The 19,033-nt window shown below is 46.1% G+C and overlaps 1 protein-coding gene across 3 annotated transcripts; it reads right to left on the bottom strand.

Moving 5' to 3' along the window:
- Nucleotides 1-213: 213 nt before the first annotated feature.
- kin (Kin17 DNA and RNA binding protein) lies at nt 214-18,286 on the bottom strand. Of its 3 annotated transcripts, none has more exons than XM_055653438.1 (13): nt 18,091-18,286; nt 16,487-16,581; nt 13,206-13,249; nt 12,006-12,128; nt 9,882-10,063; nt 8,721-8,769; nt 7,743-7,797; nt 6,686-6,803; nt 4,765-4,815; nt 3,702-3,770; nt 1,841-1,940; nt 1,643-1,743; nt 214-938 (listed from the first exon to the last, which is right to left on the bottom strand). In XM_055653438.1, exons 1-13 carry the CDS (start codon nt 18,202-18,204, stop codon nt 876-878), a joined length of 1,164 nt encoding a protein of 387 aa, XP_055509413.1. In that variant the 5' UTR covers nt 18,205-18,286; the 3' UTR covers nt 214-875. The 3 variants fall into 3 exon arrangements, with proteins under 3 accessions (XP_055509413.1, XP_055509412.1, XP_055509415.1); XM_055653437.1 differs by having other exon boundaries at nt 6,686-6,806; nt 18,091-18,285; XM_055653440.1 differs by lacking the exon at nt 13,206-13,249 and having other exon boundaries at nt 6,686-6,806; nt 18,091-18,249.
- Nucleotides 18,287-19,033: the final 747 nt, after the last annotated feature.

Below are 19,033 nucleotides of genomic sequence, written 5' to 3'. Positions count from 1 at the left end.
AAGGGGGTCTTGAATTGTCACCCATCATTTTTCTCCACAGATGCTGCCTGACCCACTGAGTTACTGCAGCATTTTGTCTCTATCAATGTAGACATTAGGTTATGCAAGATAAATCAGAAAAAATCTGTTACTAGCACATTTAATTAAGGTAGAGACCTGATGAGCATGTATAAGTGTTCTATGTATCATTTTATAATCAGCAAACAATCACCATTATTTAATTGAGAATAAAGCTTTATTCTTTCCCGTCCAAATATATAAATTAACAAGTTTGACTGACATTTGTGCCCTATCAAAAACACAAATAGCTAAAGCCTGCAAATGTAGTATTCGCCAGAGTCTAGTTCAATTTAGAGATACAGCATGGAAACAGGCCCTTCGGCCCATCGAGTCCGCACTGACCTTCGATATCACCCATCAACATTAGTTCCATGTTACCACACTAGGGGCAATTTATAGAGAGTCATTTAACCTAGAAACCCGCATGTCTTTGGGATGTGGGATGAAACTGGGCCCATGCATTCACAGTGGGAACGTGCAAACCTCACACAGACAGCAGCCCGAGGTCAGGATCGAACCCACGTCTCTAGCATTGTGAGACAGTGGCTCTACCCGCTGCGCCACTGCCGCCCCCCCCCCCCCCCCCCCCCCCCGCCATTCTCAACACATCTAAAAATAAAGAAGTAGGAATAACATTCTCTTAATAGGTTGAGATGGGGAGGAGAATGAAGCAGAGGAATGCAAAATATACATTAGAGATGAATGTGTTCTAAAGCTCTGACACAGTAGAGCTTGCACTGGGGGGAACAATCATTGGACACCAACATGATGCTTTGAACTGTCAAAATATCAAGCAAGCAGCTCTGAAGAGTTTTTTAAGCCAATTTTGAAATATCTTCGTATTGTACACTTTCAACCTTCCGTCCTTGTAGAGGTCCCTATGAAGAAACAATAATCACGTTCAGGATTGTAAAACATGAACTCGCATTTATTTCAAGAGGGCTTGTATACAAAAACAGGGATGTAATTGAGCCCTCGTTTCACTGTCAAGTTTCTGAGTAACCTTGTCAACTGAGAATATAAAAACCGCACCAAAGTAACACAAGGCAGGTCAGCTTTGACTGGCTTCCTGGTGCTAACCAGTTTTAATAATCCGACCTTTCTGTCCTGAGCCTCCTCCGTGGCCAGAGTGAGGACCACCGTAAATTGGAGGAGCAGCACCTCATATTTCACTTGGGCAGTTTGCACCCCCAGCGGTATGAACATTGACTTCTCTAATTTCAGGTAGTCCTTACTTTCTCCTCCCCTTCTCAGCTCTCCCTCTGCCCACTGGCTCCTCCTCTTCCTTTCCTTTCCTTTCCTCTTCCCGCCCCGCCCCCCCCCCCAACCCTCACATCAGTCTGAAGAAGGATTTCGGCCCGAAACATTGCCTATTTCCTTCGCTGCATAGATGCTGCCTCACCCGCTGAGTTTCTCCAGCACTTTTGTCTACCTTAATAAACCACCCGTTACTTTGAACACCAACACTGCGTGACCTTTCCTGTTTACTCCTAAAATCAACGCAATATTTAAAAATACATATCAGGGTCAGAAGGGTGAAATTAAACTTTCCCATGGGGGGAGGGGGTGTATGTGAACTTACAGAATCGATTATTATTGTGGCACTGAAACTTTGTTCGTGTATGGAATTCAGAATGGCCTCGTTTCCCCGGTAACCGCCATTGACAACGAGTAGCTTCTTACCTAGAATAGGAATCAGAAGGCGCAGGTTCAGCCAACAACATTAACGGGCAATCCCATGGAAACAAGATAACAATTAAACTCAGAACGTCGGGTTTACCAGGGGCTGGGATGACCGTCTCCAAATGCGTCTGGTCAACTTTCAGCTTGTCTCCAGAATCGATCATTTTGATAATCGCTGTATACTTTTCTTGCACTTCCTGCAGTGTAAGTGAATCACACAGCATTAAGATTTTTTTTTCCCCATTTAAATTTCTTCCTTCATTTCTTTACTTTAGACATTAGAGATACAGCACATGAATAGTATCTCCACCGAGTCTGCTCCGACCAACGATCACCCCGTACACTTGCAGTATCCCACACACTGGGTCAAGCTACAATTTTACCGAAGCCAATCAACCTCCCGACCTGTACGTCTTGGGAGTGTGGGAGGAAGCCGGAGCACCCGGAGAAAACCCACGTGGTCACAGGGAGAACGTACAAACTCCGTACAGACAGCGCCCCTGTAGTCAGGATTGAACCCAGGTCTCTGGCGCTGCGAGGCAGCAACTCGACCACTGCGCCACCCTAGCTTGTTTCCCAACTTGTGTTTGCATGGGGCCTATCACATCGTCATGTCATTACGGACAGCTTCATGTACTGTTGGAGTGTAGTCACCATGACACCATTTCCCATCCAAATCTCTGTCTCTACCCAGTTATCGCAGTTGGAGCTGGTTTTACATGGAACTTGGACAGGCCCTTTGGCACACAATGTCCGTGCTGGCATGATGCCATGTCAAACAATGCTCCTCTGCCAGTATGTGATCCATATCCTCATGCTGATCTAAAACTCTCTTGCACCAGCCGCCCCTGGCAGTATGTTCCAGACACCCACTACTCTGCACGTCAGCTGCACCACTCTCACCTCAGAACTTTGTCCTCTAGACTTTGACATTTCCACCCTGGGGAAAAGGTTCTGACTGTCAACACTCTGTCTCTGATAACCTTGGATCCTTTCCACCAGGTGGTGCTTCAATGGCAACCTCGCCGACAGTCTGTCTGTCCTTTCTTTTTTGTTGTTCTTATTTTTAGTGTGTTTAAAAAGTTTGTGTTAATGTTCTCTGGTTTGTTTTATGCGGGGGGGGGGGAGGGGGAAACTTTTTTCAATCTCTTACCTTGCCGGAGATGCGATTGTTTTCCGGATCGTATCTCCGGTTGCTCTGCGGCCTAACATCGTGGAGCAGGGACTTTGAGCCGCACCTTGGGGCGTTGTCTTACCATCGGAGCCAAATCCTTGCCAGGGATCAACGCTCCAACCGCAGCCTTGCGGACTTTAACATCAAGGAGCTCGCAGTCTCGGGCAAGAGACCGACGTCGGGAAGCTCCAAAAGCTGCACAATGTTCAACTAGCCCCGACCCAGGGTAGATCGCCCAGGGCGGGGGAGCTGAGATTCTCTCTCTCTCTCTCCCCTCCCCCCCCCCCCACCCGATGCAGGAGCTTGATCACCCCAACAAGGAGGCCCGCTGCCAGCTACGGGAGTAAGATCATCTGTCAACGGAAGGTTCGAGGCCCCCGACCGCTGGAGGACAAAGAAGGGAGAGATTGAACTTTTTCTTTCGCCTTTGATCAGTGAGGAATGTGGAGGAGTCACTGTGGTGGATGTTTATGTTAAATGTATTTTGTGTGTTCTGTTGCTTTCTGTATGACTGTATGGCAAATCAAATTCCTCATATGTTGCAAAACATACTTAGCTAATAAAGTGTGATTATGATTATTCTTTCAGGTCCCCCCTCAGCCTCCGACGCTCATGCAAAAACAATCCACCTTTCCTTATCAATCCATCCTCTAATCCAGGCATCATTGTGGTCAACCTGTTCTGCACCCTCTCCAAAGCCTTCACATCACATCACTTAATTGAGATACAAGCTTTGCTATTTACAACTCGATCATTTCACTCAATACACAAAATAGAACATTACCTTTATCACTGCTTTCTTCTTGTAATATTTTTCACCAAGTTTCTTGGTTATTAATTTAACAACAATTCCCTAGTTAAACAGAAAAGGAAACCATTATTTGCCAAGTGCCTCGACCACCCGGGCCAACTCACACGCTGAATCTTCACACACTTCGGAGGTGGTATCGGAGATAGACACAAAATGCTGAAGTAACTCAGCGGGTCAGGCAGCATTTCTGGAGAACATGGATAGGTGACGTTTCACAGAGTGCTGGAGTAACTCAGCGGGTCAGGCAGCATCTGTGGAGAACATGGATAGGTGACGTTTCACAGAGTGCTGGAGTAACTCAGCGGGTCAGGCAGCATCTGTGGAGAACATGGATAGGTGACGTTTCACAGAGTGCTGGAGTAACTCAGCGGGTCAGGCAGCATCTGTGGAGAACATGGATAGGTGTCACCTATTCCTTCGCTCCATAGATGCTGCCTCACCCGCTTAGTTTGTCCAGCATTTTTGTCTACCTTCCACAGTCTCCAGCATCAGATCCACCTGTATGGCTTACTACAACCCCATCCCCTCGTTCTCCATGCCTAACGTTAACTCCCTCTCTCCACAGATGCTGCCTGACCCGTTGAGCATTACCAATATTGCCATTTACATTCCATTGCTGGATTTTCAGTCATTTGGAATTCCATAGGATTGTTTTATCTCCATGAAATTCACTGGACTTGGCTCAGGAATAATTGTGTGAAATAAGACAGCCGACCTTTTTTTATAGACAACTGCTCAGCCAATTCATTGTCACAGGAGGGCAAATCAATTGATATTTTTAAGGTGTGGATTGACAAATTTTTGATTAGTCGGGGTGGCGGTGGTTATTGGGAGAAGGCAGGAGAATGGGGTTGAGAGGGAAAGATAGATCAGCCATGATTGAATGGCAGAGTAGACTTGATGGGCTGAATGGCCTAATTCTGCTCCTGGAACTTATGAACTTAGGAAGAATGTTGCACACAATCGCAGCAAGACCAATTCTCTGCTATTAGTTGACCAGTTCAACATGAACCCGGCAGTAAATTTCTGTACTTACGGTGTGAAGCCAGTGGTCTCTCCGAAGACTTCTCTTTTTCTGCTCTTCAAACTAAAACACAGATATTCAAAATTAAGATTTCAAACTCAAAGCGATTTCACCAAACAGTGATGTCACAATTCAATAGCGAGTACTGTAAATTAAAAATAAACTCTACTTTCTAAAAATCCTTTAGTAGAATCAGACACACAGCAAGGAAACTTGGCACACCAAGTCCTGAACTACTATCTACCTCATTGGAGACCCATGGACTATCTTTGATGGACTTTACTGGTTTTGACTTGCACTAAACCAGAACTAGGTCCAGAACAAGGGGTCACAGTTTAAGGATAAGGGGGAAGTCTTTTAGGACCGAGATGAGAAAAACATTTTTCACACAGAGAGTGGTGAATCTCTGGAATTCTCTGCCACAGAAGGCAGTTGAGGCCAGTTCATTGGCTATAATTAAGAGGGAGTTAGATGTGGCTCTTGTGGCTAAAGGGATCAGGGGGTATGGTGAGAAGGCAGGTACTGGATACTGAGTTGGATGATCAGCCATGATCATATTGAATGGCGGTGCAGGCTCGAAGGGCCGAATGGCCTACTCCTGCACGTATTTTCTATGTTTCTAAACATTATTGCCTACATCATATCTACACACTGCGGAAGACTCAATTGTAACCATGCATTGACGTTCCACTGACTGGTTAGCACGCAACAAAAGCTTTTCACTGAACCTCGACACACGTGACAATAAATTAAACTCTGACACGCAACCACACGGACCTTCAACCACCTATTTACATTCATCTTTATTATCCCGACAAACTCATCAACTTCCCTGCCACTCACCTACACACCAGAAGCATTCTAGTGGTAAATTAATCCTACCACCTTTACTTTTACAGATATTGCATGGAAACAGGCCCTTCGGCCCACCGAGTCTGTGCTGACCAGTGGTCACCCTGTACACCGGCACGATCCTGTTTACCGGAGCCAATTAACCTACAAACCTGTACGTCTTTGGAGTGTGGGAGTTAAACGGAGCTCCCGGTGAAAAGCCCTCGCAGGGCACGGGGAGAAGGTACAAACGCCGTACAGACAGCATCCACAGTCAGGATCGAACTCGGGTCTCTGGCGATGTGAGGCAGTAACTCTACCTCTGCGCCACTGCGTCGTTTCCCCCCCCCATCATTTACAGATATCTTTATTATCCCCTCACATTCATCAACTTACCTGCCAGAATGATCCCAGGCATGTCCCCCTGAACACACATATGCTAAAAGTTAATAAATATAATGAAGTAGTGGTCCTGGTGCTTGGCCCACAGAATCCACGCGTCCATCTGAACTTACCAACTCCTTCCTGCCCCATAATTCCCAGCTGCATTCAAAAATTCAAAATAGCCAGTTGCTGCATTAGCAATGGCTTACATTTGTCCAAAGGTCATAAGTGATAGGAGCAAATTGGGCCATTCGACCCATCAAGTCTACTCCGCCATTCAATTGTGGCTGATCTATCTCTCCCTCCAAACCCCAATTTGTGCACTCTTGTATCTGCAATAAAGCCAGAAATTTACCCCTCATGAGGGGCGGCAAGGTCGCGCAACGGGTGATTCGCTGCCTTCCAGCGGCAGACACCCGGGTTCGATCCCGACTGCAGGTGCTGTCTTTACGGAGTTTGTACATTCTCCTTGTGACCGTATGGGTTTCCTCCAAGTGCTCCGGTTTCCTCCCACACTCCAAAGACATGTGGGTTTGTAGATTAATTGCCTTCTGTAAACTGTCCCTCGTGGGTAGGATAGAGCTAGTGTACAGGTAATCATGGGTCAACGTGGACTCAGTGGGCTGAAGGGCCTGTGTCCACGCTGTATCTGTAAAGTCTAATGACTGCAAAAACAAAACAGGAGCAGTATAGAAATGAGCAGACTGCAACACTCTACCTCCATTATTTCATCCAATGCAGATTTTTTCTTCTTGTCTTTAGTCTCTGATGAAGAAGCGGGGCCCGCTTCCTTGCGTTTCACTGAAGGTATTGCTTGCAACGGATTTGGTCCCAGGCTACTGAAAAACATGCAACGCGTGGCTTGATTATTCTTTGCTTTCATTCCGTTAGCTCCGCTCTCTCAGTGGAGCTCAGGGTGGGCTGCGAGAGGCACCACAGCGGCAGGGAGGTGGAGCGATGGGTAGGTGCGTTGCGTCCACAGGCTGATGTAGAGGAGGCCTATAAAGGCCTATTCAGCCACCTCTGAACACAGGAAATTGGAGCAGACAGCAGGTCATCATCAATCCCGAGAGGCTGCCTATGAAAGAATCATGTCGCTAATGGAGCTGTTACATAGCCTTTTTTTTTAAATTATACTAATACTTTTACGCAAAAAAAAAAAAAAAATACAAATGAGCACAACCAAAGACTGCCTATGTTGACTGGTTTACAAACAAACGATCATCAAATTAATACAATGCCAACTTCATCAACAAAACACTCGACCTCCCGCGGTGACCAGCGTTCACGGAAGGCCTCCAGAGTCGCCATGGAGGACTAAGTGGGAGGCACCTGTTGAGTTTCTCCAGCATCTTTGTCTAACTTTGACCGACTTTACCCTGCACCAAACGTTATTCACATTATTCCCTTGATCATGTATGGACGTACACTGTGGACGGCTCGTTTGTCATCATGTATAGTCTTTCCGCTGACTGGTTAGCACTGCACCTCGGTACACGTGACAATAAACTAACCTCAACTCAACTACTGACATGATTAAATAAGGTGAATTTAAAAGAAGCAACCCTACATGCACAAGCTTGGAAAGTCACCATTCCCTTTGCAAATGGTTTCCTTTTTCAGTGACATTGAACAGTCATGCAGCCACCTCATATTCAAAGGAACTTCACAAACAGCATAGAGTCAGAAAAGCTGCTTAGTTTCCGCTGCCTGCTCCTACCAGTTTCGAAAATTCATTACTTAAAGGTTTAATAATTAATGAAACAGGTCCTTACCTCGATTTCGGAGCCGGTGTCGAAGCACATTGTCCTTTGTTTAAATTGAAGGCAACTAATCAAAAAAGAATTTGCATTAAGGTTCTCACCTTTAAAATGGTACAAATTCATTAATTTATTTCAATGTTCCCGTGGCAGATCACATTGTAACGAAAATGGGTAACTTTAGACAGCTGAGAAACAGGCCCTTCGACCCACCGAGTCCGCGCCGACCAGCGATCACCCCGTTCACTAGCACTATCGCACACATGGGACAATTGACAATGTTTTAACAAATTAGATTGTACGTCTTTGGAGTGTGGGAAACCAGAGCACCCGGAGAAAACCCACAGCAACTTAACCGCTGCGTCCGATATAAATCCCATACATCAAATCACAAAAGCATCTGAGAAGGAAAAGACCGCACACACACACACACGCACACGCTGCCTGACACGTTGAGTAACTCCAGCTTTTTGTGTCTATTTTGGGTCATAACAGTTCTAAATTGGACCAGGTTCTTACTCTCGTCAGCATTTGAAACAAGCAGCATGGCTGAACATAGGCAGAGGACATAATCTCAGAACAAAATGTCGTTCTTTTAGGAAGGAGATGAGGAGGAATCACCTTAGTCAGAGAGTGGTGAATCTATGGAATTCATTGCCATAGAAGGCTGTGGAGGCCATCAATAAATATTTTTAAAGAGAGATAGATTCTTGACTAGTAAGGGTGTCAAGGATTATGGGGAGAAGGCAGGAGGATGGGATTAAGATAGATCAGCCATGTTTGAATGGAGTAGACTCGATGGGCCGAATGGCCTAATTCTGCTCCTATCACGAATGAACTAAAGCAAAAATGTCACAACTCTTTTCTTTTCACACTCAGCAAAAGCAGGATTCTTTCATGGCAAAAGATTAAAATTCAGGATCAGACTGATCGGTGACATATTGGTGAAGTTATGGAAATAACCAAAATCGCCACACTTCCCACAAAGCATACCTTTCTCTTCCTCGTTTTCTCTTTTCAGTTCCGTAAAAACTGGAGCTTCCTAAAGGTTTAAAAAAAATCCATTTAACAATAGCATGCAATTAAAGGGCAATGGAGACTGTAAAACGATCAAAGTTCTTCACAGCAGTGTTTACCAAACAGAATTTAATACTGAAATACTAATACAGAAGCACTCAGACCTCTGGCCTGCGGCCAATAACATCTTGGAGCCTCAGTCTATGGAGCTTCTGGTGGCAGGCGTGGAGCGGCCCTTCCATCGTGGAGCGGGCGATCCCTTTCCGGGGGTCGCCGAAGAGCTCTGACTGCTGGCCTGCAACATCTGGAAGCCGTGGGCTCCGGTAAGGAGGTGGCCGATTTGGGAGCTCCGGGCTGCGGGGTGTGCTCGACCTGTCCCCACACCGGCGTTCCGACCATCCCGACCAGAGGGCCTGTACATCCGGCCGTCTGCAGCGGCGACTACGGAGGGTCAGGGCCCCAACCGCGGGTTAACAAGGGAGGAGGACTCCCTTTTTTAGAAGGATGAGAGGGTATCTTATTGAAACATATAAAATTGTTAAGGGTTTGGACATGCTAGAGGCAGGAAACATGTTCCCGATGTTGGGGGAGTCCAGAACCAGGGGCCACAGTTTAAGTATAAAGGGTAAGCCATTTAGAACGGAGACGAGGAAATACTTTTTCTCACAGAGAGTTGTGAGTCTGTGGAATTCTCTGCGTCAGAGGGTGGTGGAGGCCGGTTCTCTGGATGCTTTCAAGAGAGAGCTAGATCGGGCTCTTAAAGATAGCGGAGTCAGGGGATATGGGGAGAAGGCAGGAACGGGGTACTGATTGGGGATGATCAGCCATGATCGCATTGAATGTCGGTGCTGGCTTAAAGGGCCGAATGGCCTACTCCTGCACCTATTGCCTATTGTCTATTGACTGTCTGAACTGTATTGCCTTCCACCACAGTGAAGAATGCTGTGGTGATGTCTGTGTTGAATTATGTTGTGTGTTCTGTCCTTTTACAATTGTAACGCTGCATGGTAAATTACGTTTCACTGCACCTCATGGTGCAAGTGACAAATAACTTTGAACTTGAACATCGGTAATATAATTACAGGGAGACATACAGTAACAGAAAGGTTTCTCTCTGCGAGTTATGGAGCATTTTACCTCCTCTTTCCCTTCCTTTCCTCTTCTGACGAGTTCTTCAATAAACTTGGCGTTTCTTTCCTCATCGTCCAGCTCCTGTTTCTTCTTTTTCTCCAGTTCCTGTTGCCTGCAGATGGTTTCTGGATCACGGTCGATGTACTGAATGTACCAGCCCTTTGGCGTTTCATCCACTTTGCAGTATCCTGGACAACAGAGGACGCAGAGAACTTCAAATCTGTTCAACCATCTGCCCAAACTCAATAAGAACACGAGCAAACATTTGTGGCCCATACCTGAGGAAAGGACGTGCTGGCTCTGGAGAGGGTCCAGAGGAGGTTTGCGAGAATGATCCCAGGAATGAGTGGGTTAGCATGAGGTGGCCGAACGCACTATGGGAACTACACTCACCCCACTGCAGGACCGATATACTAGGAGGTGCAGATCCAGAGCCAGCAACATTATGAGGGACCCCTACCCCCCCAGCAACGGACTGTTCCAGTTGCTACGGTCAGGCAAACGCCTCCGCTGTCATGCTGCGAAAACAGAGAGGATGAGAGAGTTTCTTCCCACAGGCCGTCAGGACTGTAAACTCTGATCTCACCAGGGACTGTTGTGTTGTGTATTTTTTATTTTTTTTAAATTCTAAAATGTAAATACTGATTCTGTTCTATTCTGTAGTTTTTTTGCGCAATCCGCAGGCATCGCCACTTTCATTTCACTGTACATCTTGTATGTGTATATGACAAATAAACTTGACTTGGCTTATGATGAGCGTTTGACGGCACTGGGCCTGCACTCGCTGGAGTTTAGAAGGTCGAGGGGGGACCTCATTGAAACTTACAGAATAATGAAAGGCCTGGATAGAGTGGATGTGGAGAGGATGTTTACACTAGTGGGAGAGTCTAGGACCCGAGGTCACAGCCTCAGAATTAAAGGGCGCTCTTTTAGAAAGGAAGTGAGTAGGAATTTGTTTAGTCAGAGGGTGGTGAATCTGTGGAACTCATTGCCACAGACGGCTGTGGAGGCCAAGTCAGTCGATATTTTTGAGGCAGAGATGGACAGATTCTTGATTAGAACGGGTGTCAAGGATTATGGGGAGATGGCTGGGAAAATGGGATTTGAAGGCAGAGATCCCTTAAATGTCCCTTCATTCTCACTTGTGAAAAGTCTTAACATTAACCCATATGAATCTTATATGCTTCAATAAGATCATTCCTCATTCTTCTATGCACAAAGATGTCATTTTAATTTATTTGCCCACACACGAGTGGGCAATTCTTTTATCCTATCAATTAGCCTGGTGAATCTCTATCAGACTGCCTCCAATGCTGGTATATCCTTTCTTAAATAAAGAGACCAAAACTGTGCACAGCCCTCCAGGTATCTCAATGGTACAAATAAAACCCGTGGTCAGCACCCGTGGTCAGGTTCGAACCCGGGTCACTGACGCTGTAAGGTCGCAAATTTACCGTTTTTGTTCCTCCTACTGAACTGTGTGACCTCACAGCTTTCCGCAGTAAACTCCATTTGCAACTTTTCATTCACTTTGTCAACCTGCCCACTACGCCCAGTTGCAGAGCATGCAGTGCCTTCTGGTTTGATTACATGTAGTTTTTGTTATCGGCAAACTTGGATACCTTGGACTATGCCCCCACCTACAGGTCATTGATATAGACTGTAAATAAAGGGGAGAGGCAAGAACTGATCCTTGATGCACTCAGCTAGTTACACATTTCCAGCCTAATATATGCACAATTATTCTGATTCTGACTCCTTCTTTCAGGTATTAAAAAAATCTCCAATCTAAGCTAACACACTCAAGTGTTAGAATTTCAAACTGCCCCTCTGATCTTATAGGAAAATGTGATATTAACAATTCTGCCAAAGCGCAAGTTAACTTAGAGAAGTCAATGTTCATAGCGCTGGGGTGTAAGCTACCCAAGCGAAATATGAGGTGCTGTCCCTCCAATTTCCCTCACTCTGACAATGGAGGAGGTCAGATTGGGAATGGGAGTGGGAGTTAAAGTGCTGGGCAACAGGGAGATCAGGTAGGTTCACTAACTAACTAACTAATAGTGACATTTTTTTTTTTTAAATGGGAGGTAAAACTAACTAAAACTAAGCAATTCTGGAAATGTTACTCACCTTCTCGGCCCAGCCATTTAGTGAAGTCAGTCAGCGTTTCCCACATTGTTGCATTCATGTGAACATGTTCTCGGTGGCTGATGTACTCATTGTAGATAACGTTATTGTGAACACGTTTAGTTCCTGAACACAATGGATATTTATTGTTCAACAAGATGGCATACTGCAGTATTTTAATCCTTCTGACATTTCTAATAAGGATTTAGTTCAGCTAGTTTACAGATTCTGCTTGAAGACAAGGCCCTTCGGCCCACTGAATTCATACCCACATTCGATCACCCATTCACATTAATTTTATGCTATCCCGTTATCGTATCGACTCCCTACACACCAAGGGCAATTTACGGAGGCCAATTAACCCGCAAACCCACAGGTCTTTGCAATGTGGGAGGGAACTGGAGTTCCCAGAGGAAAGACACGCGGTCACGAGGAGAAAATGCAAATGCTACACAGAGGCAGCATCTGAGGGCAGGATCGAACCTGGGACTCTGGCGCTGTGAGGCAGCAGCTCCACCAGTTAAGCCACATGCAGCTCCAAGCACTTTTACATGTGGTTATCCCATGATGGCTTTGGGTATCGGAATATCTGCCTTTCCCTGTGATTCATTAAACGGAAAGGAGCCAAGCACAGGGACGCCAGAAGGGGGTGTTAAAGGCATCAGCCTTCGCCAAAGGGGCAATTTATAAAACAGCAAGGAAACCACTCCAGATAATTGTCGACCTTTGCCTTCAACCCAACAACAAGTGACAGTTTCATAGAACCGAATTAATGACATACATCCTAGGAACACTTCAGGCATCAGAGAAAAAAAATTACGTCACAGGAACATTCTATTGATACAGTATAGCATTCACTTTGCAGTTCTGACAGTCATCTTTCTCAGTAACAAGCCGAGAGGAATATAAGGGGGGGGGGGGGGGGGGAATCTGCTGTCATTGTTCAATGGGAACATATAGTGTCACATCATGCATAACAAGTAAAATACAAATGGGTTGTAATCGCACCCGTTTGTATGCTACACTCTTTGAAGCAAAATACTTTGGAGAGCAATGCAAGTAACATTAGAATATTTCAAAGGACACTAAACAGCAGCAAATAGTGTTATATATCAGTAGCAAACTACTTTAAATTGGAGCTGCATTGTCTGCGGGTTGATTTGTACACGTTGTACATTCCAATAACAGGACATAAAAACTCACCAAACCGTCTTCTAAGCAACTCCAGAAATTCATTGCGGAACTCCCTGAAGTGGGAAGATATATATATTTTTTTAATTCATTTTTTTTTTTTTAATTAGCTTTTCGCAGCTCACTAGAAAGCTTTGACCAATTCACAATGTCACCATCTCACAATGATAAAATATAGTCATTCCACATGAAAGCTGTTAGGTGTATATTGTACCAACTTGTAAAAATTATTATATACCCTGTATAAACCTCATCTCTGTGCTTTATCTCCAATTATATTCTGTTCCCTTCCTCATTTTACAAATTACAATTACCACAGCATACGAAATGCATTATTCCAAAGTAGTTTTGTTTAGTTTAGAAATACAGCATGGAAACTGGCCCTTCGTCCCACCGAGTCCACTCTGTCCAGCAATCCCCATACCCTAATACTGTCCTACACACACTCGGAACAACTTTTTTTTACAATTTTACCAAGCAAATTAACCTACAAACCTGTATGTCTTTGGAATATGGGAGGAAACCGAAGATCTCAGAGAAAACTCACGAGGAGAACGAACAAAGTCCGTACACAGCACCCGTAGACAGGATCGAACCATTGATTGAGACTTTATTATCATGTGACATGTCAGTGACTTTCTTTGTTTTGCGTACTATACATGAGGTACGCAAAGTGTCGCCACGGATAGGGCGTCCACAAAGTAAAAGTGTTCATTCCAGCGCTCAAATATCCCTCATTGTTCTCCCCCCCCCCCCCCCGAACATTAGGGTCCCCCTTCGTTCTCAGTGGCTCCCACCTCGGGTCCTCCTTTGTTTTCAGTGGGCCTCCCATGCCAGGTCCCTCTATGTCAACAGACCCGATTCGACAAGCTAAACTTAGGCCCTTTATTGTCAAGTGCACTGAGGTACAGTGAAAAACTTTTGCAACCACGCTACTCATCTACCGAGGAGTTCCCACTAAATGGGCTGAAGCGGGCCGGACGAGGAGAGGAGAGGGACGACGGTTTGCAGGATGACCGGAATTGAGGTGGCGGCCGCAATGGGCCTTCGTGGCCAGCCAAATTATTTGACATTATACTATTGATTATTGTAGGTATGTTACAAAACCTACCTGAATCGTGGCTGAGCATCTGCCCCACCCCTTGTGTGTGATTTTGGCGCTGTTTGGAGGGGGCGGGTTTAAAACGCGATTTTTACTAGGCTGTTCCAATCGCAGATGTTCAGCCTAGTAAATCATTAATGGAGAATCGCTGCAAGACCCGGTCGCAAAAGCTATTATTAGTTTTATAGGCCTCGAATAATAGATATAATAGTTTTAAAAGCTCTCGTTCACTCCGCAACCTCTCGCAGCCCCAGGGTTTTATAAAGCAAACTATTAAAGGTATGTACCTTATTTTTACATTAAATGGGGCATATATATAACCCTATATATCAAGTTATCTATAGCGAGTAGTTCCTTTTGGGCTTTTTATATCCCGCAGTATTTTTCTCGGCATTTGAGGGCACTAATCCAGCGCGATGTCAACGTTCTAAACCAGCGCGTTCCACATGAACCCACTAGAAAGCCGATTTAAATGGGCATTTATTTGCAGCAATTGAACACTAAATTCCTTCCATTTGGCCTATAAATTAATGTAAATTAGATATAAAAATCATGTTATATTGTGAATTATTTGTGAATAATCTTTGGACACTTAGGCTATTTAAAAATGTTAATCTTTCCTTAAGAAATGGGCTTTTGACTATCCAAGATCACAGCTTTTTTGTAATGTCCATTGAAAATCAATAGGGAACAAGATGCTAATTTCCGAGTATGAAAATGGCCATAACTTTTTTAATACTTGAGATATGAAAGTGAATTTGGTGTCAAATTAAACTTATTGTTGTGCTTTATCTGATGGGATAAATTGCAGACTTGATTTTTTAAATCTCAAAATTTTGTAACATTGCTAATTATTGCATATTTGTGTGTGTGTGTGTGTGTGTGTGTGTGTGTGTGGGTGTGTGTGTGTGTGTGTGTGTGTGTGTGTGTGTGTGTGTGTGTTTGTTAATGGGCACGTCAAGCCGCACAAATAAGAATGTTATTGTCCTGTTTATTGGTACACAGTGATAATTGAACACAGTTGGATTCTATTGGTAGCTTCATCAAGTTGTTAATGAGCTTATATTAAATACAGCAACATTAGCTGTTACGATAAAAGTTTACTCCAATATAGAAGGTAGACAAAAATGCTAGAGAAACTCAGCGGGTGAGGCAGCATCTATGGAACGAAGGAATAGGTGACGTTTCAGGTCGAGACCCGTCTTCAGACTGGTCGTCTACTCCAATATAGAAGAGTAATTTGCGAGATCTAGTTTTAGAACATTAAAATGAACAGAAGATTGTTTACTTCACCAAAACACAGAAATTAGATACTTATGTTAATGCAGAACTAGGATAAACAAGATAAAGATGGATGCTTACAAAATTCCACATTATGAGATACTATTTATTTAAAGGGAAGTGAAATGAGCAAAACAATTGCTATTTATGGAGTAGACAATAAGTGATAAGGTAGTTTGATACACTGGATTACTCTGGCCTTTGTGTACTCTAGTCATGGGCCTTTCAACCCTCTTTCCAGGCCAACCAGCTATCACATGTTCACACTAGTTCTATGTTATCCCGCTTTCAAATCCACTCCCAACACACCAGGGACAATTTGCAAAAAAATCCAAGTAACCTACAAACCCGCACATATTTGGGATATGGGAGGAAGCCAGAGCACCCGGTGGAAACCCACGTGGTCACAGAGAGAACGTGCAAACTCCACACAGACAGCACCTGAGTTCAGGAGCGAACCCAGCATCTCCAGTGCTGTGAGGCAGCAGCTCTACCTGCTCTGCCACTTGTAAAGAATTGGCGAGATACTGAAGTTTGAATGAAGTTATTTGCAAGTGGGTATGAAGTTATGTTAGAAAATTTTGTGATTGGTTAAAATTAAAATGCTTAAAACTTACAAATGGTTCGTTAAAAAGATAGTCGGAGACTCTCGGTCTATTTTTAATTGGACTTTAACTTGCATTAAACGTCATTCACATTATTCCCTTTATCATGTATCTGTACACTGTGGACGGCTAGATTATAATCACGTATTGTCTTTCCGCTGACTAGTTAGCACGCAACAAAAGCTTTTCACTGTACTTCGGTACACGTGACTATAAACTGAACTCAAACCAAAAACACTCAGCAGAAGTTTTTAAATATAATTCTCAGCAAAGCTTGCATGTGATTTGTCACAGTGTGTACGTACTCTGAAAAATAATCCATAAATTGCTGTGGGTTCTCGGAAGCCAGAAGAAGCTGTCGCTGGTGGGATTCCGACATGCAGTGACATTTGAAGCCATTCTGAAATACAACAAATTATATCAATGTACACAACTTCAATCATTCATTCAATCATCATTGTTGAAAACATTAGCAGTGGTGCTGTTTTCCGACGGGAACGGTGACAGATGCACCAAACATGTCCGTACTCCAATTCCTGCGGACTTCCGCCGCTGGAAGTCTAGGATTTTGGTGTGTGCGTGTGCTTTATCATCATTCCTTACAATGCTATGTACGACGGTGATCGCAACTTCTACTGAAGTGTGGATGGCCGTTGGCTCGCTAGGAGCTCATCCGCCCTTTGACAGGTCTTGTTTTTGGTCCTGCTGGGGGTCCACAGCTCCCTCCTCACCTGGCAAACCAGGTGGGGGAGACGGTTTAGTCGCCGGCTATCCGACCATGGAGCAGATAGCACGGGATTACATGGTACCCGTGGTGAGGGGGACCCGACTTGAAATGTACACAACACATTTCAAAAAAATATCACTTGCCATCCAGCCCTCTTTCATTAGACGTTTCCTAATCTAGTTTAGAGATACAACTTGGAAGCAGGCCCGTCGGCCCACCGTCTCCACGCCAACTAGTGATCACCACGTACACTAGTTTATTCTTACACACTCGGGATAATTTACAGAAGACAATCAACCTAGAAACATGGTAGACACAAAATGCTGGAGTAACTGGTGAGTCTGTGGAATTCTCTGCCTCAAAGGATGGTGGAGGCCGGTTCTCTGGATGCTTTCAAGAGAGAGGTAGATAAGGTTTTTAAAGATAGCGGGGTCAGCGGATTGGGGATGATCAGCCATGATCACATTGAATGGCAATGGGGGGGGGGGGGGGGGGGGAGGGGAGGGGGGGGGGAGAGGGGGGGGGGGGGGGAGAGGGGGGGGGGAGAGGGGAGAGGAGGGGGGGGGGGGGGAGGGGGAGGGGAGGGGGAGAGGGGAGGGGGAGAGGGGGAGAGGGGGAGGGAGAGGGGGAGGGGGGAGGGGAGAGGGGAGGGGAGGGAGGGGGGGGAGAGAGAGGGGGGGGGGGGGGGGGGAGGGGGGGAGGGAGAGGGGAGGAGGGGAGGGGAGAGGAGAGGGGAGAGGAGAGGGGGGGAGGGGGGAGGAGAGGGGGGGGGGGGGGAGGGGGGGAGAGGGGGGAGGGGGGGGGGGGGGGAGGGGGGAGAGGGGGGAGAGGGGAGGGAGGGAGGGGGGGAGGGGGGGAGGGGGGAGGGGAGGGGGGGGGGGGGGGGGGGGGAGAGGAAAAGAGGAAAGAGGAAAGAGGAAAGAGGAAAGAGGAAAGAGGAAAGAGGAAAGAGGAAAGAGGGACAGAGAGCTTTGTTGTTGTTTTCTCTGGATTATACCGAGTACCACCATGTGTACAGACATATATGTTGTGCTGCTGCTGCTGCTGCAGGAGGTCAGTATCAAAGGTCCTATAGCTCTGCTACAGGATCTTTGGTCAGAATGTCGCTGTGCAGTTTCCAGGCGACAATAAAACGCCCCGTGAGTAGAGATTGTTGTCATGACCCAGACCCCTCACACTCACCTCGTCCCGGCATTGCTTCTGGCACATCTGGCAGTACCAGCGCAGCTTCTGCAGTCCCTTGGACTTGATGCGGTTGGCGATGGCTTTGGGCGTCAGGAACTCGGCCTTCCCCATCTTCCCCGCTCGGCTCGGCTCGGCCCAGGCGCCGCACGTCACCGCTTCCTGCGCCCTCTGTGTAACACGTCACGACCAACCGCCCACGTACGTCACCGCTTCCTGCGCCCTCTGTGAATTTACGTCACAACCAACCGCCCCTAACGTCACCGCTTCCTGCGCTCACTGCCATTTACGTCACAAACACCCCGCTTTTTACGTCATCGTTCCCCGCGCACGTCACAGTCCACCTCCCTCCTCAAGCCTCACCGCCCCCGTCAACCCACCAATTTATATTTCCAATCCTTCATAACACCTTCGCGCACGTCCAGTCCAAAGAGGAACGTTGAACAAGGGAGAGCCCCCGTAAAAGACCAATTTATATTTCCAGTTGTAGTCCTGTCATAACACCTTCAGGTGAAGTCTGAGGGGAGCGGAAAGTGGAACTACAAACAGAGTGCACGGCGGGGAGTAAAAGGTAAGTCGCAGTCGCAGAACCTGGGTGGACGGCGTAAGGGGAGCGGGGGGGTTGTGGGAGTTGTAGTTCCGTGTCCGATTCGGGTGAAGTCTGGATGTAGTCGTGGAGACTACAACTCCCAGAGTGCACGGCGGTGGAGTAGCGGTTGCAGTCGCAGTCGCAGAACCTGTTCGTGTGATCGGCGTAAGGGGAGCGGGGGGTTGTGGGAGTTGTAGTTCCGTGTCCGATTCGAGTGAAGTCTGGATGTAGACGTGGAGACTACAACTCCCAGAGTGCACGGCGGCGAGGCGGGGGTGGAGTCGCAGTCGCAGAACCTGTTCGTGTGATCGACAGTTGCGGGAGTTGTAGTCACGTGTTCGGCGCGGGGGTTTG

This window comes from Leucoraja erinacea, chromosome 22, assembly GCF_028641065.1.
Source record: "Leucoraja erinacea ecotype New England chromosome 22, Leri_hhj_1, whole genome shotgun sequence".
Taxonomy (NCBI): domain Eukaryota; kingdom Metazoa; phylum Chordata; class Chondrichthyes; order Rajiformes; family Rajidae; genus Leucoraja; species Leucoraja erinaceus.
This window is presented reverse-complemented; position numbering and strand designations above follow the sequence as displayed.

What these genes read in the sequence shown, in the direction of transcription:
- kin (XM_055653437.1), bottom strand. Translation starts at nt 18,204, where the DNA reads ATGGGGAAGGCCGAGTTCCTGACGCCCAAAGCCATCGCCAACCGCATC. An exon ending in AGAAGCAATGCCGGGACGAG is followed by an intron (nt 16,582 to 18,090) that starts GTGAGTGTGAGG and finishes GTTGTATTTCAG; the next exon opens with AATGGCTTCAAATGTCACTG. An exon ending in GAGACCACTGGCTTCACACC is followed by an intron (nt 3,771 to 4,764) that starts GTAAGTACAGAA and finishes CTGTTTAACTAG; the next exon opens with GGAATTGTTGTTAAATTAAT.